This window comes from Anomaloglossus baeobatrachus, chromosome 2 (assembly GCF_048569485.1).
Source record: "Anomaloglossus baeobatrachus isolate aAnoBae1 chromosome 2, aAnoBae1.hap1, whole genome shotgun sequence".
In the NCBI taxonomy this organism is placed as follows: Eukaryota; Metazoa; Chordata; class Amphibia; order Anura; family Aromobatidae; genus Anomaloglossus; species Anomaloglossus baeobatrachus.
The window spans coordinates 737,000,660-737,026,974 of record NC_134354.1 but is presented as its reverse complement, the minus strand read 5'-3'; the positions used below and the strand labels follow the sequence as shown (position 1 = coordinate 737,026,974).

The following is a 26,315-nucleotide window of genomic DNA, read 5'->3' as shown; positions in this document are numbered from 1 at the left end:
AACGATATGGAACTTTGTTTCCTAGCTTAAAAGGGTTGTCTAGTATTATAAGTACATGGCCACTCAGGTCCATGGTCTGAATAGGGTTGAGCTCCAACGCCACATGCAACTTGCGGACGGGTGTGGCACTATTTTTTGGAAAAATACATTTATGTTTTTCTAATGCTGAACATTCCCTTTATGAGATAAATGAACCCATTAAAGTCTTTTGAAGAATCCAGCAAAGGAGAAAGTTTATCCTTTACAATTTAAGCTCCGATGACGCAAACATTATGGCTTCCATTCATACAGAAGCCATGACGGATCCCAGCCTCCTACAATGGAGTTGATTAGGTTGGGAACGGAGCTAAAAAAAAAATGTAACCACTAATGGAATGGCAGAAATATACAGTAAATATGAGTTTTACCCTTGAATCAACCCTCACTGCTAAATACTGTCACGTCTCCATCTAGTACATTTTATGTTTGAACCTTTAAAAAAAAAAAAAAAAAGTTATATTCTGCATTTTATATGCAGCAAATACATCCAATAAATTTTGCGAGGGTCAAACCGACATTAGAAAATATATAAGTGCTCTTTGAAAAATATATGGGTAATGGTCGAGGTTGTAACAGAAGTCTTAAGATCTATAAAGTTTGTAAAAAACAAAAAAAATAATAATAATAATAATAATAGTCAAGAGTCAAAGCAATCTCCTTCAATATCCGTAAAATATTTCCGAAGAAGTAAAGCAGCGGATTGAGTATTTCCCACACTGCAGTCCTCCCCGCGGTGGGCGCCACCGTCACCTCACAGGTCAGTCTTACAGAGAATATTTATAATATTTCTTTGAAAATGATGGACCCCTTTTTCAAAATTTCATAAAAATGAACTAAGATGCAGTCACAGAAATCAGAATATTCTTCAGATGTGAAGATGCTGAAGTCTGGTGGAAAGATGTAGGTTATTGCTATGCAAGAAAAGAGTAAGTCATGCTGCATCGGAGGGCACAGACCTGCAGTCAAGTACGTAAGAGTCCACTTATAATGATACCCTGTTGCTTGGCAGGGATAATGCCAAAAAGGTGCCATATGGAACAGGTACCATTGTCTTTGGTTTTCGCTGGTAGCTTATCATCTATATAAGCTCATGCCATGAATCAGCCTCCATATTAAGGTACAATCGGTGAGATGCCAAGAAGCCCCAAACACTTCCAGTACTCTGCATCTGTCTTGATAAGTGCCATTCTTCTAACGGTTATGGCCGGAGGCTGATAGCTATCATGGTTTCCCATCTTAAGGGCAGAAATGGGCATTGGTCATGGGTCGAAGCTTCACTGGAGTGAGACATTTCATACATAGACGGGTTGGCAATTCTCGGTCTCGCTTGCCTCTTGACTTTCTTCCCTAGATTCCTCACATGGGGAGGGCTCCATTCGAGATGGCTTTGGATAGCGGAAAGGATAACCGTTATCATCGAAGAACCTTCTGAAGGTGAATTCGTAGAAAGCATGTTCTGTGTGCTTGTTATTAGTAGACATGAGAGTGTCCCAAGCCATGGTGCTGTCCCCACTCTTATTCCATGGGCCCTCTTCATCCACTGGATCGAAGTTGGACGTGTCCATTGGGTGACTGATTTTAGGGACATAAGGTGCTGGCTGGCGCCGGATATCGGAGGAGAAGTCAATGGACTTGAAGAATGGGTGGGCTTTAATTTCATCTGCTCCGTTTCTGCCGAGTCTGTTCTCTGCAGCACAACAAAGCTTGGTGATCAGATCTGTGGCCTCTGGGCTAAGCTTGATCTGGGAGGGAATGTGCAGCGTGTTCTCCCAATTTATTACCTTTAAGACAAAAGCCAAGCCAATGTTAACACATAAAATACTACATATAACTTATATATACATATTTTATATATATATATATATATATATATATATATATATATATATATATATCTATGAAGGTACAATCTCCAAGAGCAAGGCACACTTCATCAAACATGGCTATTAACTTATGCTACTTCTGATTACTTCAAATATAATCATGAGTCTAATAAGGGCAGGAAAGGAAGGAGCAAAATACAAGAAGATGCCGAAGGCCTGTAGGATGAAAACAAAGGGAATAGTCACATGGAGTTTTGTACAAACTTCGCCAACTGTCATGGCTGTGTCGGGCTCTGTTCAGATTGCAGATTCTGACACTCCACCCAATGGTTTCTCTAGTGTCTGGGATCAACACAGGCAGACTCGGGCATCAACCTGCTGTGTGCTGATTCATAAATAGGCTAGCAATAGTTAATCTCTGCTAGTCTGTTTGCTCCTTTAATCACATATTGGGGGGGAGACCTATCACATTTGCTCTCCTCCTATTTATGCTGGTAGAATCCTGATACCCATGCTAGCTATAGTTTATTCTATGTTTTTTTGTGCGGTGTGGTGTGAAAGTTCTGCTTAAGTTGTGCTTATTGCATGGTGCGATTGTGGAGTTTACCTCTGTTGTTTTTTTACTTCCTTCCTGCTCTTTTTTTTCCTCCTGAATCTCTTAATGTCTTTACCTATGTCTGTGTGCGCTGTGAGACAGAGTTTTGGTTTGCCCATGTCTATCTTTATCTGTGGGTTTCTACACACATCTGTCCCGTCCCTCCCTGGAGGGAGGGGGAAAAATATCAGGACTAGCCAGGAGGAGAGCCAAGAAGGAGACTTGGGTATCTCCACCATTAGGAGTATCCCTGAGATTAGGGATAGCATAGGGTCCCCTAACTTAAGGGACAGCGTAACAGACCCGTTTCCCCACTATTCCAAAGTCATCGTGACAGGAATGGGGACTTTTTCCTGTACAGCAGCGCTTATTCATTGAGATATAGTGGGGTCGTGGCTGTTAAATCCCCCACTATATGATTTCATTCAAGCACATGTGCAAAACCATTCCCAGCAACTATGGCAAATATGTAACTCAGATATTATCTGAATTTAACTGTAATTATATTTAGGAAAATAAAAGTTTGAATGTATTTTTTTATTATTAAATTATCTGACTTTGACCCTGAATTTATTGACCAGTGACCCCCCCCAAAAAATGTCAACAGCAGCAGTGTGCATGCAGCCAGCACAGCCGTTCTCAAAGCAGGAAGCTGAGCTGACAGCCGCTCTCTGCGCATGGGCCCAGCATTTATTGTGAAGGAGGAGGGATCACGGGGGATCAACGCTGCAAAAGGGTACAGAAACCAGGGGAACACCGGGGGGGGGGCGGGGTGATGACTTAGCTGATGATATTTAAGTAATAAAGCATTTTAGACCATCTGGGCTGTTACCTTTAGTTGTGTTTCAGTTGGGTTGGGTGCAAGGAAAGGAGGCTGTCCGATCAACATCTCAAAGAGGATGACGCCCACGCTCCACCAGTCACAGAGCTGCGTGTACCCTGCACAATGACAGAGCACTCATGTGAGCAAATATCAGCGTATTAGATGATCATTCATTTTACAATATTTATTTAAGTCTGTTTATATTCTAGATTTTTCATGCTTCATTGCTAGTCATATAAAAGTGCATCCATCAAATCCATCTTATGTTCTGTATGCGAATCAATGACAGGATGGACAGAATACATTTGATTTCACAATATTTTATCAAAAGGTTCATCTTTGTATTATTTCTTATATTCAAATTTTAGAAAAAAATATCTAAACATATCTGCCCCATATGATTAAACCCTTAGGGGTATTTTGCACGCTGCAACATCGCTAGCCGATTGTAGCGATGCCGAGCGCGATAGTCCCCGCCCCCGTCGCACATGCAATATCTTGTGATAGCTGCCGCAGCGAACATTATCGCTACGGCAGCTTCACACGCACTTACCTGCCCTGCGACATCGCTCTGGCCGGCAACCCGCCTCCTTCCTAAGGGGGCGGGTCGTGCGGCGTCACAGCGACGTCACACGGTAGGTAGCCAATAGAAGCGGAGGGGCGGAGATGAGCGGGACGTAAGCATCCCGCCCACCTCCTTCCTTCCTCATTGCAGGCGGGACGCAGGTAAGGAGATGTTCCTCGCTCCTGCGGCTTCACACACAGCGATGTGTGCTGCCGCAGGAACGAGGAAAAACATCGTACCTGTCGCTGCCGCGAAATTATGGAAATGTCCGACACTACACAGATCACCGATTTTAGACGCTTTTGCGATCGTTTATCGGTGCATCTAGGCTTTACACGTTGCGACGTCGTTAACGGTGCCGGATTTGCGTCACTTTCGATTTGACCCCGACGAGATCGCAGTAGCGATGTGGCAACGTGCAAAGTACCCCTTAATCACGTCCCACCATGGTCAATTTTTGTTGTTTTTTTTTTTTACTTTTTTTTCTTCCCCCTTTCCCAATAGTCATATATTTTTTCTTCTCAGGGCCATATTAGCGCTTGTTTTTTTTTTTGCTGGTATTTTCAATTACACCATTTATACTTCAAAAAAATAAAATATATACACAGCACTTGTTTTTGCTCTCATTTCTCCTTTGTGGAGATAATCCATCCACCTCACAATTACGGCATATCAAGATGCTGATTAGACACATGATTATTGCACAGGTGTGCCTTGGGGCTGGACACAATCAAAGATCACTCTAAAATGTGCAGTGTTATCACATGCCATGTGTGGCATTGTGCTATGTGATAAAACTGCACATTTTAGAGTGGCCTTTTGTTGTGGCCAGCATAAGGACCACCTGTGCAATAATCATGCTGTTTCATCAGCTTCTTGATATGCCGCACCTGTGAGGCTGATTGATTATCTCCGCAAAGGAGAAGGCCTCTTTCACACGTCAGTGATTCTGGTACGTATGTGACAGTTTTTATACGTACCAGAATCACGGACATATGCAGACCCATTAAAATCAATGGGTCTGCACACACATCAGTGATTTTTCACTGACCGTGTCTCTATGCGGCGTACACGCATGCGCCGCACGAAGACATGTCTGTTTTTTTCCTACATCACTGATGTCCCACGAAGCACACTATGTGTCCCAGCGGACAAAATTGGCTGAAAATTGGTACGTATGCTATTCAATGCATGGGTTAATGGAAGGCATTTGGAATTTGATGATGACTAGGGGCTACTAAATGTTCAATCATTAAAGAGAGGGGGGAGCCAGCACTGCCTATGAATGGCATCCAACAAATAAAAAGTGTAAAATTCACATTCATTCCTACTGTACTATAATGCAAAATGAGATTTTTAGCAAACAATTGATCAATAATTTGAGCCACCCCTGCCACGTCACGGCAATCTCAATAGGGGGTCCTACTCTATATTGTATAATTTACCATTGTGCCATACGGCCTCCTAAATACTTTAATTAACAGAACCATATAAAAGCAACACATATACCTGTGACATCTCAGAACCGCTCCCATGTTGCAAAGACAGATAACTGCGAATAAAGGCAGTCCAGGTGCCATCATATGCAGCAAGGCCACACACACATCATTAATTAAGCACCATTTACTTGGGCCTGCTCCGTCTTTATCCATGGTTGCTGATCAGACACTGTGAGGGCCAGTTCTGACATTGTGCTGGTGTGTGTGGCCTTGCTGCATATGCTGGCACCTGGACTGCCTTTATACGCAGTTGTCTGTCTTTGCAACATCGGAGCAGTTCTGAGATGTCACAGGTATGTGTTTTGCTTTTATATGGTTCTGCTTATTAAAATATTTAGGAGGCCGCATGGCACAATGGTAAATTATATAATATAGAGTAGGAACCCTCTGTTGAGATTTGCCGTGACGTGGCAGGGGTGGCTCAAATTATTGATCAATTGTTTGCTAAAAATCTAATTTTGCATTATAGTACAGTAGGAATGAATTTGTGAATTTTACACTTTTTATTTGTTGCATGACATTCATAGGCAGTGCTGGCTCCCCCCCCTCTATAATGAGTGTTCAGTCAGTATAGGTAACCTGGTACACCATACAAAGGCATGACCAAATTGCGGGAAAAAAATAATCTTTTTATTCAGGTGACCCTTTTACACAAGACCGACGTTTCGGCTGTATTTTAACCTTTTTCAAGGTCAATCTCAAGGGTGCGTCATGCATTTTAACATCAATTTTGGATTTCACAGAAATAGCTCAATGTTCATATAGACAAAGGATTTCTGGCCTTCTGATGATACTCACCTTTACGCAGGAGGACTTCTGGGGCGATATAGTTGGGGGTCCCCACTAAAGAATGAGCCAGACATCGGTGGTGCTGTCTCTTAGCTCTTTGTTCCAGCGTTTTCAGTCGATCTCCACATCGGCAGTTGGATACATCGTTCCAATGCTCGCTCGGCTCCATGCTGTCCTGTCGAATATGATTCCCTGAGAGATATAAAAATCTGGAATGAGCATAAGGTTATGTGCACACATTAAGTATTTGTTATCACAAATATGTTAAAGAAAAAACCCAAAAGAACTCCATACCTACATACAGAGAAAATCAATATGTATTAATGGTAATCCTGGGTGTGGGGGTTAAAAGACCAATAAGACCATTCGGAATCTAACATTAAACCAACGAAACAAAGGAAGCCGAACAAAAAAGGTAAAACAAATAACAATATCTTTATTAAATTCATATAAAATCACATGATTAAAGCTTTATAAAACACACTATATAATAAATAGAAGTGGTTCCGCACTGAACCGTGCAATACCTTACACCGAAACCTTGGAACAACCTCAGTTCTTCTTTTAGAATAAATAATAATGGGTGCACGTGGACGAGGAGAAGAGATATCCAGAACAAGAATCCATGAAGTAGAAAACCACGGCATACACCATCAAAGATCCAAAAAGTGCTTTTATTCCATATAATGTGCAGGTAATATAGCGGGAGGGAGAGAGCCGGGTCCAGGCGCCCCAAGGACGACAGCCGTTTTGCACCTTGTGTGCTTCTACGGGTCCAATGACCCATAAAAGCACACAAGGTGCGAAACGGCCGTCGTCCTTGGGGGGCCTGCACCCGGCTCTCTCCCTCCCGCTATTTTACCTGCACATTATATGGAATAAAAGCACTTTTTGGATCTTGGATGGTGTATGACGTGGTTTTCTACTTCATGGACTCTTGTTCTTTATAAAACACACAACCATAAGGCTGGAAAAAAATGGGGCGTCACACATAAAAAAAACCCCTGCATGATGGATAATGTGAAAGCACAATAGATTAGATGACAAACAGTTGCAAGGAAGCCTACAACAGATACCAGACACTTAAATAACAATGTAATATTATTGAAAAAATATAAAAGTGGTAAAGTGTCACGTGCCAGGAAAAAAAATTATCATTTGTAAACAATATATAAAAGATAAGGTGCTACCAAACTATGTAGAAAAAATAAATAGTCCAACCACAAGGTAGTGGTAAAAGGCACAGAAATCTGTGCACTAAAGAGGTTAACTATGTGTGGTAAAGTATAATATACCAACTACACAAAATGGCAGGTATCAAACTCATGGAAAGCCTAATGGTTGTGTTTTATAAAGCTTTAACCATGTGATTTTATATGAATTTAATAATGATATTGCTATTTTCTGACCTTTTGTTCGGCTTCCTTTGTTTGGTTGATTTAACATTGAGTATTTGGTGCAGAAATTTCTGCACGATTTCTGCATCTCTTGGCAGAAAAAAACGCTGAATAATATAGGCTCGTTTTTGCTACCTTTTTTATGTGTTTTTAGTGCAGATTTTTCCTTAATCATTTGTATTAGTGAAATCTGCAGCAAAAATGTGGAAAGAAATTACATGCTGCAGATTTAAATCTGCACCAAATCTGCAAGGAGAAAATAAGCAACGTGTGCATGAGACATCAGGATTCTCATCCCTTTAGGTTTTGTAACAAATCTACATAAACGAAAAGTAGACAAATCTGCAACGTGTGCACAGGCCCTAAGTTTCATAATTTTTCTCCAATGAATAAGGATAGGCCATCAGTGTAAAAGTAGTGGACAACCCCTTGAACTAAATATTAGGTAGAATATGCACCTCAGCAGAAATCTTACACCAGTCAGAAGTAAGATTTCTGGAGTACAGAACTCTACATCTGGTTTTGAATTACACGGCCAGTTGCCACCACGCCCCAGTTCTGCCTTTTTTGGCGGAGGTGGCCTGGTCTGGCATAAAAACTCCAAGAGTAAAAAAAATAAATAAAAAAAAAAAAATGTGCAACTTCTTATTGCACAAAAATTTTGCAACTTTTGGGCTATGTTCACACACTGCATCTTTTCTTAACCACAAAGATGCAGCGTATTTGGCCCCCAAAAAGCGCACCCTCGGCAAAAATGCATCAAAAACACATGCGCTTTTCATGCGGTTTTGACACGTTTTCACCACATTTTGCCCATTGCATTTTTTAAGTTAAATCTATTGACTGGAAGGGCTCAAAAACGCTGGAAAAAAACACAAAGAATTGATATGCTGCATCTTCAAAAAGGCAGCCAATAAAAGATGCCCAGTGTGGACAGCAAAATAGAAATCTCATAGACTTTGCTGGGAGAAGGAAATGCATGCATTTAGGTGCATCTTTGTGACCTCAAAAACGCACCAAAAACACAGCAAAAGATGCAGTGTGTGAACATAGCCTTGAAAGTATTTTTTATGCCAGTATACAACCTTTCATGATCTTCCAAAGCTTGGAAAAGGCACTTGGTTCACTTTAACCATTTATGACAACATGGCTTATGGACAAAAGAGCCACAACCAAAAGGAGTGTAGGACAATATTTGTGCCATGGAAGTGTTTTCTTCGGATTTTTGTTATCCCTCTTAATAAATATGAAATATATTTTGTTGTTTGTTAGCCAAAAAGTTGATTTCTGCCAATTTATGATGTAAAACTACAGTGGTTTTGCCAGGTCTGGATATCTCAACCCTTGTGCTAGCTGTGTTCAACTTTTTTAAAAGTGGCACAAATGGTGGAAAAAAATGCAAAAAGTCTTTTTTTTTTTATGCATGTGTGGCTTGCGGAAAAATCTTAAACTTTTTAATGCCACAATTGCAGGCCACAGCTCTTCATAAAGCCACCACGTTGTCTAAAAAAACCCATACAAACAAGAACCTCATGTGTTTTGTTGTTGATAGACCGTAACACATAAATACTTGCTTACCTTTCTGATAGTATTTTGAGTTATGCGTCCACCTAAACCCAGTACAAAGTCCAAAATCCGTTAACTTTATATGTCCATCTAGATCGATGAGGATGTTATCAGGCTTTATATCCCTGTGGATGAATCCCATCTTGTGGACACTTTCAATGGCCAGAGTCAACTCTGCAATGTAAAACCTGGCCAAGTGCTCTTGAAATACTTCCATACGTATTAGAAGACTCATCATATCGCCTCCAGGGATGTAATCCATCACAAAGTATAAATTGTCTTTGTCTTGGAAGGAATAGTAGAGTTTCACCACCCACTCATTGTCAGCCTCTGCCAGGATGTCCCGCTCGGCTTTCACATGGGCCACTTGATTCCTGTTAAGAACGTCCTTCTTTCTCAGGGTCTTCATTGCGTATAAAGCTTTGGTGTCCACTTTGCTGGCCAAGCAAACTTCTCCAAAAGCACCTATGCCCAGCGTATTGATCTTCACAAATAAGGACTTGTCCATTTTTGCCCTTTTTAGCCTGTTGTAGTTGGACTCCTTTTGGTAAAGGATTTTTCTCATCTGCTCCTGAACGGCTTCACAGAGTCCAGCCTGCAAAATATGAGACACCAAACATATATATAACAAAGTATGGTAAAAAGGAGACATGATTTTGCTCTAGATAAACCAAGGGAGAAAAAAAATCCCAAGAAAACAGAGGTCGGGTGTTCATCATTTTTGGGTGAAAGTAAATTTCCTTTTCGACTCTAGAATAGATCCTTGGATCAATGACCCATCACCAGTAAAGTAGGGATAATTTTGTAATCTATGTAAAGACGCCACAGCAATTGACCATCGTTGACCGTATTTTTTATGTTGAACTGAAAAACAGTGATGGTCGGTAGAGAATATACTGCCAGCAATAATGAAATGGCTTTTGTAGGAAAGATGGGCCAGTGGTCTTCCTATGGTCTTCCTATATTCTTGATCAGTGTTCATACCGTACTTGGCACTTTATATGGCCATGTAAAAGGAGCCAAAAAGTACAGGCCTTTCCAAGGGAAACAATGAAGGTGACGTAGTGTCCCCTATAGCGTCACAAACCCTTTATCTAACTGACTGACAATGGTACTGAGACTCAGACCCCTAGTGATCTAATACTGATGGCCTATCCTAAGGCTACAACATAAATTTTAAGGCCCAGAAAACCGCTTTAGGCTATGTGCCCACGGGAGAACGTAACTGCGGATGTATCCGCAGGTACTGCCGCAGGTGTACCGCAGCTGCTCGCCGGCATCCGCAGCTATTTTTAGCTGCGGGATTCCAGCGATATAGTTGCGGTAAACCTGCGGACTTTCATGCGAATTACCTGCGGACGTCCCGGCCTCTATCTCCATAGCGGAGGGCCAGGATTTCCGCAGGTAATTCCGCATGAATAATTGACATGCAGTTACGTGCGGCTGCGGGACATCCGCAGCATATTCCGCAGCCGCACTTTCCACAGCGTGGACACAGACACTCCCCATGTCCCATAGGATAACATGGGGAGTGTCTCAGGGCCGGCGTCAGCACGCGGCATACCCGGGCAAATGCCGGGGCCCTGGAGAGCTGGGGGGGCCCACTCGGCCTCGTCAGTTCTGCTGCCCCCGGGCCGAGTTCCGGGGACCGCAGTCCTTGGCACTGGAAACTGTGGCTGCCGGCCCTTTAAGGCCCGCAGACCACAGCGTTCACTCTGTTCTCCTGCATTGAGCATCATCTGCGGGCGGAGCTACCGCCCAGCATCCTGCTCGGTCGCACAGATGAAGGAGTCACAGTGCCAGCCAGCGACCCCCAGCACATCGCTTCCCTCCAGCGCTGTGTGGGCCCCATCTGCACCGTGACCTGATCAGTATGTGGGACATCACTCCCTCCCCGCCCCTCCCTGTCCCCCCGTGCGAGTGTGGGCCCCGCAGAGCCGCATGTGTGGGCCCCGCAGAGCCGCTTGTGTGGGCCCCGCAGAGCCGCGTGTGTGGGCCCCGCAGAGCCGCGTGTGTGGCCCCCGGAGCTGCGTGTGTGGGCCCCGCAGAGCCGCGTGTGTGGCCCCCGCAGAGCAAGGTGTGTGTTTGTATGTATGTATTCATGCAGCAGAGCAGTATGCGTGTCTACATGTATGTCTGTATATATGCAGCAGAGTAGTATGCGTGTCGGTATGTATGTTTGTATATCTGCAGCAGAGCAGTATGCGTGTCTGTATGTATGTATATATATGCAGCAGAGCAATATGCGTGTCTGTCTGTATGTATGCATGTATGTATGCAGCAGAGCAGTATGCGTGTCTGTATTTATGCATGTATGTATGCAGCAGAGCAGTATGCGTGTCTGTATGTATGCAGCAGAGCAGTATGCGTGTCTGTATGTATGTATATATGCATTAGAGCAGTATACGTGTGTCTGTATGTATGCATGTATGTATGCAGCAGAGCAGTATGCGTGTCTGTATGTATGCATGCAGAGCAGTATGCATGTCTGTATGTATGCATGCAGAGCAGTATGTGTGTCTGTATGCATGCATGTATGTATGCAGCAGAGCAGTATGTGTGTCTGTATGTATGCATGCAGAGCAGTATGCGTGTCTGTATGTATGCATGCAGAGCAGTATGCGTGTCTGTATGTATGCATGTATGTATGCAGCAGAGCAGCATGTGTGTCTGTATGTATGCAGCAGAGCAGTATGTGTGTGTCTGTATGTATGTATGCATGCAGCAGAGCAGTATATGTGTGTCTGTCTGTATGTATGCAGCAGAGCAGTGTGTGTGTGTGTGTGTCTGTCTATATGTACGTCTGCAGCAGAGCAGTGTGTGTGTGTCTGTATGTATGTATGCATGCAGCAGAGCAGTATGTGTGTGTCTGTCTATATGTATGTATGTATGTAGCAGAGCAGTGTGTTTGTGTCTGTCTATATGTATGTATGCATGCAGAGCAGTATGTGTGTGTCTGTATGTATTGTGAGGTAACGTGGTCGGCTGCGCGGCAGAAGACACGGGATCCAGGCGCCAATGGTCACAGCACACAGTTTATTGCACAAAACCAAATCCAAAACAGCACACAACACGTTTTCCGGAATATCCTCCTCCAGAACCAACAAGCCAGATTCCAGAAATGGCTCACATGTGCTTCTTCGGCAGAAGCTTAGGGAGTTGTGTTCACTCCCTCACACTAGGGCCCCACACCCCGGTTCCTGTTTCCTTTTAACCCTCCTTTCAGCCTGCAGGGAAACAGCAATAAACCCTGGAGTGGAGTTGCTTTCTATACATGGAGGGAGCACAACCGGGGCGAGACGTACCGGCCATCATAGACAACCCCGGTCACAGTCTCACATACCCCCCCCTCAGTTCAAGCGTGTGGGGTTGAACTACCGCCATCAAACACGGGCCGCGGGACAAGGCATCCGCGTTGCCCTGCAACCTTCCGGCCCGGTGTTCAACCGTAAACCAGAAGTTCTGTAGAGAAAGGAACCACCGTGTAACCCGGGCATTCCGTTCCTTGGCGGACCTCATCCAGACCAGCGGAGAGTGATCAGTCACCAAGCGAAACTGCCGTCCCAGCAGGTAATAGCGTAGGGACTCCAAGGCCCACTTGATCGCCAGGCACTCCTTCTCCACTACGCTATAATTCCGCTCGGGAGGGGTGAGCTTCCTACTTAAGAAGATGACGGGGTGTTCCTCCCCCTGAACCACCTGAGACAGCACTGCGCCCAGGCCGACCTCAGAGGCGTCAGTCTGTACTACGAACTCCTTCCGGAAATCAGGGTTGACAAGCACGGGCTGTCCGCACAGGACCCCCTTCAGGGCCCGGAAGGAGTCCTCGGCCTGCGGAGTCCAGCGCACCATGGCGGACTTCCTGCCTTTGAGAAGGTCCGTCAAGGGAGTGGATAGTCCCGCAAAATTTTTAACAAACCTCCTGTAGTACCCCACGATACCCAGGAAGGCCCTAACCTGCTTCGTGGTCAGGTGTTTCAAGTCACTTCTGGATCGCCTCAACTTTGTTAATTTGGGGCTTAATCACTCTTTGGCCTATTACGTAGCCCAAGTAGCGGGCTTCCGTGAGCCCCAACGCACATTTCTTAGGATTGGCTGTCAATCCGGCTGTTCGGAGCGCGTTCACCACCGCTTGTACCTGTTCCAAGTGGGTCTGCCACTCGGAGCTGTAAATAATGATGTCATCAAGGTACGCTGATGCATACGCCTGGTGGGGTTCCAGCACCAAGTCCATCAACCTCTGGAACATGGCTGGAGCGTCATGTAACCCAAAAGGCAAGACAACATAGTGGAAGAGACCCTCCGGCGTAACAAAAGCGTTTTTCTCCTTGGCGGACTCCGTCAATGGCACCTGCCAGTACCCCTTGGTCAGGTCGAGCGTGGTGAAATATCGCGCCTGTCCCAGCCTATCAATCAGCTCATCCACCCGGGGCATGGGGTAGAGATCGAACTTGGATATTTCGTTCAATCTCTTAAAGTCATTGCAGAACCTTAAGGAGCCATCAGGTTTTGGTATTAGGACAATGAGACTAGCCCATTCACTTCGGGATTTTTCGATGACCCCCAGGCGTAGCATTGTCTTCACTTCCTCTGATATGGCTTGTCTTCGAGCCTCCGGCACCCGGTATGGCTTCAGGCGTACCTTCAGGTGAGGCTCGGTGACAATGTCATGTCGTATCAGACTGGTCCTACCAGGCAGTTCGGAGAAGACATTGGGGTTCTGCTGAACCAGCCTTCTGGCCTCTCGCCTCTGTTGCTTGGTGAGGGCTTCTCCAATCCTTACTTCCGGTTTGTCCTCTCCGGAGGTCGCTGGAGCCGGATTTGAACGACCCGAAGAGGAGAGAGATGGGGGAAAATCAACCATCAGGCTTTCCCGTTCCTGCCAAGGTTTTAACAGCTTGACATGATATATTTGTTCAGGTTTCCGCCTACCGGGCTGCAATACCTTATAGTTGACCGCCCCGATTCTTTCCTTTATCTCGTAGGGGCCTTGCCACTGAGCCAGGAATTTACTCTCTGCCGTGGGGACCAACACCAACACCCGATCCCCGGGGTTAAAGGTCCGCACGGTGGCTTGTCTATTGTAGCGGCCGCTCTGCGCGGCCTGAGCCTCCTGTAAATGCTCCTTCACAATTGGCATGACCGCGCTTATGCGGTTCTGCATTCCTAAAATGTGTTCAATCACACTTTTATGGGGGGTGGACTCCTGCTCCCATGATTCCTTTGCCAGGTCCAACAATCCCCGGGGATGTCGCCCGTATAACAACTCAAAAGGCGAAAACCCCGTGGATGCCTGTGGCACCTCACGGATGGCAAACATCAAATATGGAAGCATCATATCCCAGTCTTTCCCGTCTTTGGAAATCACCCTTTTTAGCATGGTTTTCAGGGTTTTATTGAATCGCTCTACTAAACCGTCCGATTGAGGATGATACACAGACGTACGCAACTGCTTGAACTGGAGTAGCCGGCATAGCTCTTTGGTCACTTTAGACATGAATGGGGTCCCCTGATCCGTAAGGATCTCCTTGGGCAACCCCACCCGGCAGAACACAGCAAACAACTCTCGGGCTATAAGCTTCGCTGCAGTATGTCTGAGAGGTATCACCTCTGGATACCGGGTGGCATAGTCGACGATCACTAGGATGTGTTGGTGCCCTCGAGCGGACTTTACGAGGGGCCCCACCAGATCCATCCCTATCCGTTCAAAAGGGACTTCTATAATGGGTAATGGTACCAACGGACTGCGAAAGTGGGCCAGGGGTTCGGTAAGCTGACACTCCGGGCAGGTTTCGCAGAACCGTTTTACCTCCCCAAAGACCCCGGGCCAATAGAACCTTTGCAATATTTGCTCCTGCGTTTTCTTGGCCCCTAGGTGGCCACTCATCAGGTGTTTATGAGCCAAATCGAGGACCCGCTGACGATACGGCTGGGGCACCACCAACTGCTCCACTACCACGCCCCGTATTTCATCTACCTGGTAGAGCAAGTCCTGCTTAAGAGCGAAATGGGGGTACCTTACCTGGGCACTGGGCACCTGTGCCACCCCGTCAACCACTGTCACCCGACCCCGGGCATGTATTAATGTAGGGTCCTGGAGTTGGGCTGTCCCAAACGTATCCGGGGACGCCTCCAACTCCGGGATGGGCTCGACCATCTCAGGCTCTCCTGCCAATACCTCTAGGGGTGACCTATTGGGTTCACATTCTGTCCCTATCATGGGGATCCCTACGGCAGGCGTCCCGGATTCGGGATTGTCGGGCTCAGGTCCCGGACTGTCCAGTACCTGAGGGGACTTAGAAGGCCCCTTCCATAGAGTCCAAAAATACGGCAGATCCCTTCCTAGGATCATGTCGTAGGGAAGAGTGTTCATAAGTCCCACCTCATGTTGCACCTGACCGCAGGGTGCTGTGATGGTGACAAACCCCGTGGGATAGTCTCGGCGGTCCCCATGTATGCAAACCACCCCCACTGTACGTCCTGTGGCCTTTACTTCAGCCATTAGGGTTGATCGCACAAGGGTCACTAAGCGTCCGGAATCCAACAAGCCTGTAACAGGACATCCATTCACCTGTATTTGGCACAAGTGGGGCTCAATCTCCGGGGAGACAAGGTCCGCGGTACACACCGCCTGAGCATACATTGAACCCCGCCGGGTAACCCCACAATCCATGGGCTCCGTGGTGAGTGGACACTGTGCTTCCATATGTCCCACCCGCTGGCACCGCCAACATCTAATAGGGAAGGAAACCCCCTTGACGAGTTGTCGTTTAGGGTACATAGCCTTCCGGACCTCAGGGACGGCGGGCGCGGCCTCAGACGGGACGGTAGCGGACTCCCGCACCGGTGTCAGCGGTGGGTCCTTGGCCCGAAGCTTGGAGGGGCCGGACCGACGGGCGGCACGCAAAGTCTCAGTGTCCCGTCTCAAGTCCTGCATAGCCACATGCTGCTCCACCAGGCACACTAATTGGTCCAGGGTACTTGGGTCGCCCTGTCCTACCCACCGTTGAATGGTGACGGGTAAAGTGCGCACAAAGCGATCAACCACTACCCTCTCCACCATTTGCGCAGGGCTCAGAGTGTCAGGCTGCAACCACTTCTTTACCAGATGCAACAAGTCATAGGCCTGGAAGCGTACGGGTTTGACTTCCTCATAGAACCACTGATTTACCCGCTGAGCCCGTACATAAGTATTCACCCCCAACCGAGCAAGAATTTCGGCTTTCAGGGTCTCATATTCTATGGCGTCCTCGGTACAGAGGTCCAGGTACGCTTTTTGGGGCTCCCCCGTCAGATAGGGCGACAATACCTCAGCCCACTGGGGGGTCGGCAGCTTCTCCCGCTCGGCCACCCGCTCAAACACAGCCAGGAACGCTTCCACATCATCCCCCGGTGTCATCTTTTGCAACGCTTGTCTCACCGCCTTCCGGACGCTGCTGTCGTCACCCGGTCCCGGGGTTGTTGCTGCCGGTCCGGCACGGATCGACTTGGTCAGGAGGACCATCTGTTCTTGGTGCCTTTGTTCCTGCAATTGCAAGGAGTGCTGGCGCTGTTGCTGCTGACGATCCAATGACTGGAGCAGGTGTGCATTGGTCTGTTGTTGCTGTGCATTAGCCTGAGCCAGCTGCTTTAGTATGTCCTCCATGTTGCCGCCGGGTTTGGGCTGTAGTGTAGCCGCTCGAATCCAGGACATGCGCTACTGGGTCACCAGGGATGGATGCTACACCTCACCGGGCAGACTTGCCCGCGTTCTCCACCATCTGTGAGGTAACGTGGTCGGCAGCGCGGCAGAAGACACGGGATCCAGGCGCCAATGGTCACAGCACACAGTTTATTGCACAAAACCAAATCCAAAACAGCACACAACACGTTTTCCGGAATATCCTCCTCCAGAACCAACAAGCCAGATTCCAGAAATGGCTTACATGTGCTTCTTCGGCAGAAGCTTAGGCAGTTGTGTTCACTCCCTCACACTAGGGCCCCACACCCCGGTTCCTGTTTCCTTTTAACCCTCCTTTCAGGATAGGGTGAACAGAGCAGGACCCGACCTACAAAAGCCAGCCCTCGATGCATACATTAATCAAAGTTCAGTGCCTTTCTGCAACTTTGATTACAGATATTTCAGCAAACAAGCAATCCATCTTTCTACAACAGGTATGCCTGGATTCGTAATCTTAGTGCCAGTATGGCACTGCTTCACTTTATATAGCAAAATCCTGGTGGTTGGTTCTCTTGAACATCCCCCATAAAGTAAATATAGGGCCACCTGTTGACTCATACAAAATGATATACTGGTCAGGGAGTAATATGTGTCTTGTCCACTATTAGAGAAAAAAATAAAGTCAGCATCACTGACTTGTCCATAGTTTTTGTCAGGTATTGCTGCTCATTCCCATTTAGGCGATTACGATTAAAGGGTTATTTCAGCGCCACTCACTTCCGCATCGGGAGGCGAGTGGTGTTAATGATGTCACATCTACGGATACCTGCCTGGACACTTGCAGTAGGTAGGTATTCTTCACCAGTCCTGCTTCTTTTTTGCCCCATACATTAGCATAGAATAGATGCATGATATCTGCCAATGGCACAATTATTCTGGCAGGTATCTGTAGATAAGACATCATCAGTGTCGCTCACCTTCTGATGTGGAAATGTCACAAAGAATTTTTTGCAGGCATCACCACCTGTCATGGCGGCATCAGGGTCTGGGGAAACTACAGATTCTGGCACTCTGCCTGCTAACTTTTTTGGGGTCTGTGATCAGTGCAAGGAGATGCGGGCGTCAACCCACAGGCTTAGGCAGGCTAGCAAGAGTTAATCTCTGCTGGGCTGCTTGTTAGTCTCTTTGATCGCTTTCTGTAGGGGAACAAATCCCGTTCTCTCCCCTCCTATATATGCTGGCTAAACTATTTCATTAATGCCAGCTATAGCTTACCTATACTGGTCTGGTGAGATGTTGTGATCCATACTTACTGCTGGTTGTTGTGCATTATTGCTGTGAGCAGTTGTTGTATTAACCCTTGTTGTCGCCTTCCTGCTCTTGATTTTTCCTCTTAGTCTTTTACTGTTTGTTCCTGTGAGGTTGCAGCGTGTCCAAGTTTTGATTTTCTGCTGTCTGTCTTAAATCTATGTTACCATCACATAGATTTAGGGGGGTAACCCATTACATTTTGTTAGGAGAATAACTAGGCATGGGACTCAAGGCATCTCCACTATTAGGGGTAACCCTGAGGATAGGGATAGCCTAGGGTTCCCTAGTGTGAGGAACAGTATAGGAGCCCTGTGTCAATATCCTGCAGTCACCTCGTGATAGGAAGTAAGTGAAGCCAGAATAACCAGACATGGCCCATTATATCATTGCTTTCAATTATATAAACATTCATTTTATAGTGTTTGCAGTTCCATTATAAAATGCATATATGAGCTGTGAAGTTTCCCTAAAATGGAAATTCTAGCAAGTAACGCAATGTGGTTTTGCAGAACAAAAGGTGAAAAATTTGAAATTTCCTAAATTCCCCCAGAGTATCGAAAGATCCCAATAACTATATTCTTTTACAAACCATTGAGGGATGAAATGCCCAAATGTCACAATACAAACCGCTAATATAAAGCAAAACTTTACTGAAAATGAAAAGACCTCATTCCTGCACCTCCTATCATTACTATCCACATTATATACAAGGCACTGAAATATTTCGTGAATTTCATGCACTGGAGACAGAAGGAGATCCTTGAATCGAAAATAGAGGATTCTTTCGCTCCAGCTGTCAAAATTAGAGAATCTCAAAATAAATGTTTCAGAAAAATGTCACTAAATATAGCAAAAAAAATGACCACATCATCTAATATAATCTGAGATTTATTTTTAAGCGGTGCCCATGATCTGTCTATATGTCTGACAGAGGGAATGTAACACCAGCTCTAATTACCCAACCAGCAACTGTCTGCGCCGCAGCGACATATTTTTATGTTGAATAATTTATTATCCTTATCTATTCATACTTCTGGGCTACAGCTTATAAAAATAATTCCACATTTTAAGCCCATGCCCTAGACCAGTGTTCCCCAACTCCAGTCCATGAGAGCCACCAACTGATCATGTTTTCAGGATTTTTTTTTTTAGCATTTCCAAGTTGATAATTGGTGTCTCTTAGGGGTGGTTCACTACTCTACAATAGTGGCCACAACCCTGTATAACTGATAGGGAAGGCTTTTTCTAAATACCTTGTTCAGACAATTTTGCCTCTGAGCGGAGCTATTGTGGTCCGCTCATCCCCATGCAGAGAACCACCCCAGGTTGTGTGACCTCTGAGATCCGATGATGTCATGTCAACTTCTAGTTGACCCGATATCACTGAGGTGGACCCCAGTCTTCCTGAGTGAATGGGCCGTGGGCGGCGTTTCACCACTCGTCATTGCCCAGCATGTTGCGCGCTCTCTCCTTCGCTGCAGAGCGCCGCAAGCAGGAGCGATGATGAGCTGTGACGAGCGGTGAAACTCTACCCACAGCCCAGTCACTCAAGAAGATCGGGGCCGTCTCGGTGATGTCGGGTCAACTGGAAGTTGACGTGATATTACCGTAGCTCAAAGGTCACCGAGCTCAGGGGGACCACAACATGGCGATGAGCGGACTGCAATAGCGCCACTCAGAGGCAGAATTGGCTGAATAAGGTATTTAGAAAAAGCCTTCCCTATCCGTTTTACAGAGATGTGGCCACTATTGCAGAGTAGTGAAAAAACCCTTTAAAGACTGGAGTTGAGGGAACACAGTCGTAGACCCTACTATAAATCTTTATGTGGTCTAAGTTTGGTTCATATGAACATTGAGTCTTGCGAATGTTAACATGTACATCTCATTATGGTCATCTGAAAATGACCTGAAATAGACACCATTGGGTCAGGTCTGCATAATATCTTGATTCAAGTCAAATTTGCATTGCTATAGTGCCACTCATCTGGCCAACACTTGATTGGAGGGCCAACCAAACGGCTCCGCAAACTTTGATAACTTTGAGACCTCCTTCACTTTATTTTTACATGCCCATATAATTTTGCCCGTGGAGAAAATTTATCTGGATCAATGGTATTCAATTTGGTCAACATGTAGCAAAATATTCAGATGAACGTTTTGTTACGTGGACAAAATCTGCATGCACTAGTCTTTTCCGTATTTCGGATTAAACCCGCCTATTCACGTCTTTGGGTTGACAAACAAAATAATCAGATCCCATATGGATCATCCAGATGGAAGAGTTTTAATCCACTTGTGTGCACTAAGGGCGTGTTATCTAGACGTGCGCTTCCATCTGCACCACAGACTGCACACAAAGAGCACATGTACCAATTATAGACGATACTCAGATGCAAGTGGTCGATTTTTCACAAGGACCAAAGATCTGCGTGGAAAAAAATTGCAGCATGCATAATTCTGGTCCAAATTATGGATAAGACTAGTGCATGTAAAAAGCTTTGCGGACGAGCACACGGAGCCAGTCACATCCATCTAGAGAACTAGACATTAAGACTTTGGTAGGGGTGACCAAAAATGATTCTTCCTTGCATTCTTGATGCCTATTAGGTTAGAATTTAATGCAGTAAATAGGATAATTACCTCTGCCATCTCTTGTTCCAGCTGTAGCCGTCTATTAATCTTTTGCTGATAGGTTTTTAGTACATTCTCCACATGTTGCTCCATATAAAACTTGAAGGCAAATGGAGAGTAGCTCTTAATTCTGGATTCCCTCTTTTCTTCATCTCTGCTGTTTTTACGCACCGGTACAGGTGACGTTTGTATCTGTTTTTTATCCTTCCCAGGCTTGCTGGTTTTAGATTTATTTGCTTTCTCATGTTTTACGTCACCATTGATTTCCTCCACCTGATTACTTGTCACGTTGTCCACAACCCGAAGGTTCTGCTCCACTCCCTTGCATAAGGAGTTTAAATCATGCTGTTCTGAATGTAAAAGGTGCTTTGGGTAGGGCGGCGGTGGAAATCTCATATCCTGACCGCTATAATCTACATCAATCCCATAAGCAACTTGGCCACCAACAGATAATGGATGGGGTTCGATCTTCTCTAGGTTTTCTGAGACAGTTGTTTGTGAAGCCAACCAAGCAGGATGCGATGGGCCCACTGCAGTCTGTGGTTCTGGCCTCATCACCCTCATACTCTTTACTGGCTGAAGTATGTGGGCCGACTTCACAGTCGTGATAGTTGGTGAGGTCAGAGAAGTATCTGCTTTGTTCTGAGGTGTTTGCCACATTGGCACCTGCTTTTGTTGCTGCGGGTTATTAAAGGAGTTAGTACGGCTTGGTACCTGGGACTCTGCTCTAAAGGGGACATGTTGCCTTGTTGCAGATTCAATTACGGCACCTTGTAGAGAATCACGGCGTGACTGCAGATTTTGCCACGCACCTCCCATATCATACATTTCCATATTTATACTGTTTGGTGTTGAATTCATGAGGTTCTGAGGTGCATCTGGAAAGTCATTAGTATATGGAGACCCCCTAGACATGACAAGCATCTGATGGGAAGGACTTGACTGCTTGTGGTGGGGATGCGGCATATACAGACCGGCTGGTGCTTGCTGAAATGTATGGCCTGGGCTTGTCTGTGCCACTGGTCCCTTGTTCTGAATATTAACATAGCCACCTTCTTGCTGCATTTTGTTTTGAAATGAAGGGGTTCTTTGCACTCCGTAACCCATCGGCTCTCCCTGTACCATCAGATGCTGACGGGCATAGTGCGGGCTGTTTGATGTATGAGGAGGCTGCATCGGTAAACCCTGGTTGGTAGTATTATAGTTCATAGCAACTGATTCTACACTGGTGGCATATTGCTTCTGTGGGTGTTGATGACCTGCAGTAGTAGTATGAGCAGTAGGTCTTGGTGATGGTCCATTTATTGCTCCTGACTGTGGGCCAGAAAGCAAATAGTCCATATATTGCCGTGGAACATCATTAAGAACATTGGCTCCTTCAATAGGAAAGTTCGGACCATCATAGGCTGCATTATTCATTGGATGGTAAGGTGGAAAAGGTTCACTTGGTCCTTCGAAGCTTGACCGGTGAAGAACATTATTTGGGGCTGGACCTTTCCCTTCAAAATAAAACACATAAATAAATAAAAATTAACAGCACAAAACACTTTTCAAATGCTTTCTGTATTCTCTAAAGTAATGTACTAGAAACAGAATATCATAGGGCGGCCTTCATTTGACACCAACTCCATTTTTTTTTTAATTTGGTCTTGGAATTTATATCAAAGTGGGACCTGTGCAGAGATTTTCGGATGCTCCTCTGCCATATTTACCATAAATGTAGTCTTAAATTAAATTATTTATCTTTATTTACACTCAGAATTCTGCCTAATGTTTGTCCCAGACCTATGCATATGTAACAGTCCAAAATGGAAAACGGTCTATTGGCATATATTACCCCAATATAAAGCTATGGGTACATCAAATTATAGGTTCATGGGACTCGACTGGTCTCCACTTCCTAGTAACCCGCCAGTCTCTACTTCCTGGGACACCATCAGTCTTCGTTGCCTTGGACCCCACTAGTCTCCATTTCTTGGAACACCACTATTCTCAACTTTCTTGGATACACATCACTAGTCTCCACTTCCTGGGACACTACCAGGCTCCACTTCCTGGGACTCTACCAGGCTCCACTTCCTGGGACTCTACCAGGCTCCACTTCCTGGGACACCGCTAGGCTCCACTTCCTGGAACCCCGCTAGGCTCCACTTCCTGGGACACCGCTAGGCTCCACTTCCTGGGACACCGCTAGGCTCCACTTCCTGGGACACCGCTAGGCTCCACTTCCTGGGACACCGCTAGGCTCCACTTCCTAGGACACCCCTAGGCTCCACTTTCTGGAAATAACTCCTCCTTAGCCTGGCAGTGCTGACCTACTATAGCGAGCCATTAGCTGAGTAGTCATTTCCTGTTGATCAAAGAAAACCAGAAGGTTGAGACCAGTGAGGACCCAGGAACTATTGAAATGGGAGTAATAGGAGATATCGGTGGGTATAATCTTTTTTTTTTATGCAATTTTGAATTATTACTTATTTATTTTTTAAATATTGGCTGGATGACCCCTTTAAATAATACAATTAAAAGGGGACCTGTCAGGGGCAATATGCACCCAGAACCACGAGCAGTTCTGGGTGCACATTGCTAATCTCTGCCTAACCGTCCCTGCATACACTAGCATAGATAAAGAGATCTTTAGAAAAAGTATTCCTAAAGATCTTTTACCGTATACTAATGAGCGAGGGGACTAGTCCTCTGGGCGTTAGTTCCCAGGCCAGTCGCCACATTAGCATGTTAGTACGCCCATGTGGATGTGCTAACATGCTAATGAATACACAGCATCAGAGGATGATCTTACTCACCTCTTCGCTGCTATCGTGTCCGATGGGGAATTTCGACTCAGTTCGCATGACCCTGGACTTTCAGTCATGTGCACTACTTCAGTTTGAAGCCAGGACGCGTGCACCCGGCTTAATAGTGCGCATGACCCAAACTCTGGGGTCATGCCCACTGAGCCGAAATCCCCCGTTGGACGCGATGTTGTACTAACATGCTAATGGGGGCTAGTCCCCTCACTCATTAGCATACGATATAAGCTCTTTAGATATACTTTTTCTAAAGATCTCTTTATCTATAATACTAGATACTGGCACGATTAAGCAGGGATTAGAAATATGCACCCAGATCTGCTCGTGATTCTGGGTGCATATTGTACATGACAGGTTCCCTTTAATTCTGGAATATAATTTTAACAAGCATAAAATAGTCTGAGTGTGTGTACAGTGAATCCATTCTTCATATGCAATTTTACCTGGTGATGTTTGCTTGATTACTTGAACGATCTGCTCATTTCTGGGGTCCAGATATCCCATTTTACTAATAAATTCAAGTGCTGCCTCAATGCTCCGGCTCCCCGTCTGCTTCAAAGCTCGTATTGCCATTTCCTATTTACAAAGAAAAGAATTATGAAGAAGAAATTAGAGGATTAATGATAAATGGTCGGTATGTAGATATCATAAAGAAGAGTGTGATTCTATCAGATCACAGCAAGCTTCACAGAAGATGGGGAGTGGGTTGGGTTGTTGGTCGGAGTGGGTTGGGTTGTTGGTCGGTAATTCTTCAATAACTGTTGTTGGAAATTCTGGGTCTCCTTGTGGGGATCCAGCTGCTGCCGGGAATGTATGTCAATGAGCTTCATTTCCAGTTCTGAGGCCCAGGTTTATCTGTATTGGCATCTTTGCAATGACAATTAAACACTGGTATTTAAGGTTTCACCCAAAAAAAGAAATCGAGAAAGGAAATCTACAGAAAGAAGGTCCAAGGAAACTAAGCAACAACAACAAATATAACGGCCGGCTCATAATATGACTCCAGGTTTCCATTCTGAATCAGAAAGAATTAAGATTATTTTCTTAGCACCACAGAAGAACAAAATAAGACATGGCGTGACCGCTTGACACTTTCACTGATGTCATGAGCAGTTTTACTGAAACCATCAATCATATCCTCAAGAGAGATCCCACCCAAAGCACAAGCCGTTTTCTGATAATTAACTCACTTCTTGTCTATAACTACAAAACCAAAAGAAAAAAATAACAAAACAAAAAAAAACACCTACGACTATTAGACCAAGTAGAAAATAAAATTCATGTCTAGATTTTTATTCTGTAGCCCTGTTTCATATTCCCATCTCGAAGAGCCTATCCCAATATATTGCAGGTGTAGTAATAATAATATTAGCAAATACCTCCAATTAGAAATGTAGTATAGTTCTCCTGATATAGCCATGTCTCTTAACTTATCTGCAGGGCATTGCAGCTTAGATTTCCATTTTTACATCCACTCATATAGTGACAGTTGCTCGTGGTACCTAAGCATCAATGCCCTGCACATGAGGTAAGAGACATGGCTATATCAGGAGAACTATACTACATTTCTAAGTGGAGGCATTTGCTAATATTAATATTACACCTACTACATATTGGGATAGGATCTTGGAAATGGGAATACCCCTTTAATAAATACATCTTTAGCCCATGGGCAAGGCTGCATTGGAAGGCAATGCACAGATTTATTTCAAATTAATAAAATGGAACAGGATAATCTTAATATGTAAATGTATATTGCCCAAAAAAATGGATAGACCGTGGCTATGAATTACTATAATTTACCAAGATAGGAATCATTATTTGTGTATAGCCAAAGTAAAGCATGTGTATGTATATACATACACATACAGTACAGACCAAAAGTTTGGACACACCTTCTCATCTCTAGAACAACTATTAAGAGGAGACTTTGTGCAGCAGGCCTTCATGGTAAAATAGCTGCTAGGAAACCACTGCTAAGGACAGGCAACAAGCAGAAGAGACTTGTTTGGGCTAAAGAACACAAGCAATAGACATTAGACCAGTGGAAATCTGTGCTTTGGTCTGATGAGTCCAAATTTGAGATCTTTGGATCCAACCATCGTGTCTTTGTAGAAAAGGTGAACGGATGGACTCTGGTTCCCACCGTGAAGCATGGAGGAGGAGGTGTGATGGTGTGGAGGTGCTTTGCTGGTGACACTGTTGGGGATTTATTCAAAATTGTGAAAAATTGTCGGCATACTGAACCAGCATGGCTACCACAGCATCTTGCAGCGGCATGCTATTCCATCTGGTTTGCGTTTAGTTGGACCATCATTTATTTTTCAACAGGACAATGACCCCAAAAACACCTCCAGACTGTGTAAGGGCTATTTGACTAAGAAGGAGAGTGATGGGATGCTACGCCAGATGACCTGGTCTCCACAGTCACCAGACCTGAACCCAATCGAGATGGTTTGGAGTGAGCTGGACCGCAGAGTGAAGGCAAAAGGGCCAACAAGTGCTAAGCATCTCTGGGAACTCCTTCAAGACTGTTGGAAGACCATGTCCGGTGACTGCCTCTTGAAGCTCATGAAGAGAATGCCAAGAGTGTGCAAAGCAGTAATGAAAGCAAAAGGTGGCTACTTTGAAGAACCTAGAATAGAAGACATTTTCAGTTGTTTCACACTTTTTTGTTAAGTATTTCATTCCACATGTGTTAATTCATAGTTTTGATGCCTTCAATGTGAATCTACAATTTTCAGAGTCATGAAAATAAAGAAAACTCTTTGAATGAGAAGGTGTGTCCAAACTTTTAGTCTGGACTGTAT

General features: G+C 45.1%; 1 protein-coding gene across 2 annotated transcripts in view; it reads right to left on the bottom strand.

The window, feature by feature from the left end:
* Positions 1-401: 401 nt before the first annotated feature.
* Positions 402-26,315, bottom strand: part of LATS2 (large tumor suppressor kinase 2) — a 92,689-nt gene continuing 66,775 nt past the window's right edge. For both annotated transcript variants that reach the window (XM_075337397.1, XM_075337398.1), the window contains exons 3-8: positions 23,949-24,081; positions 20,708-22,197; positions 9,109-9,691; positions 6,143-6,325; positions 3,290-3,396; positions 402-1,820 (exon numbers count right to left, since the gene is read on the bottom strand). In XM_075337397.1, the coding sequence (XP_075193512.1) occupies positions 1,332-1,820; positions 3,290-3,396; positions 6,143-6,325; positions 9,109-9,691; positions 20,708-22,197; positions 23,949-24,081 (2,985 nt within the window). In that variant the 3' untranslated portion in view covers positions 402-1,331. The remainder of the gene's footprint in view (positions 1,821-3,289; positions 3,397-6,142; positions 6,326-9,108; positions 9,692-20,707; positions 22,198-23,948; positions 24,082-26,315) is intronic.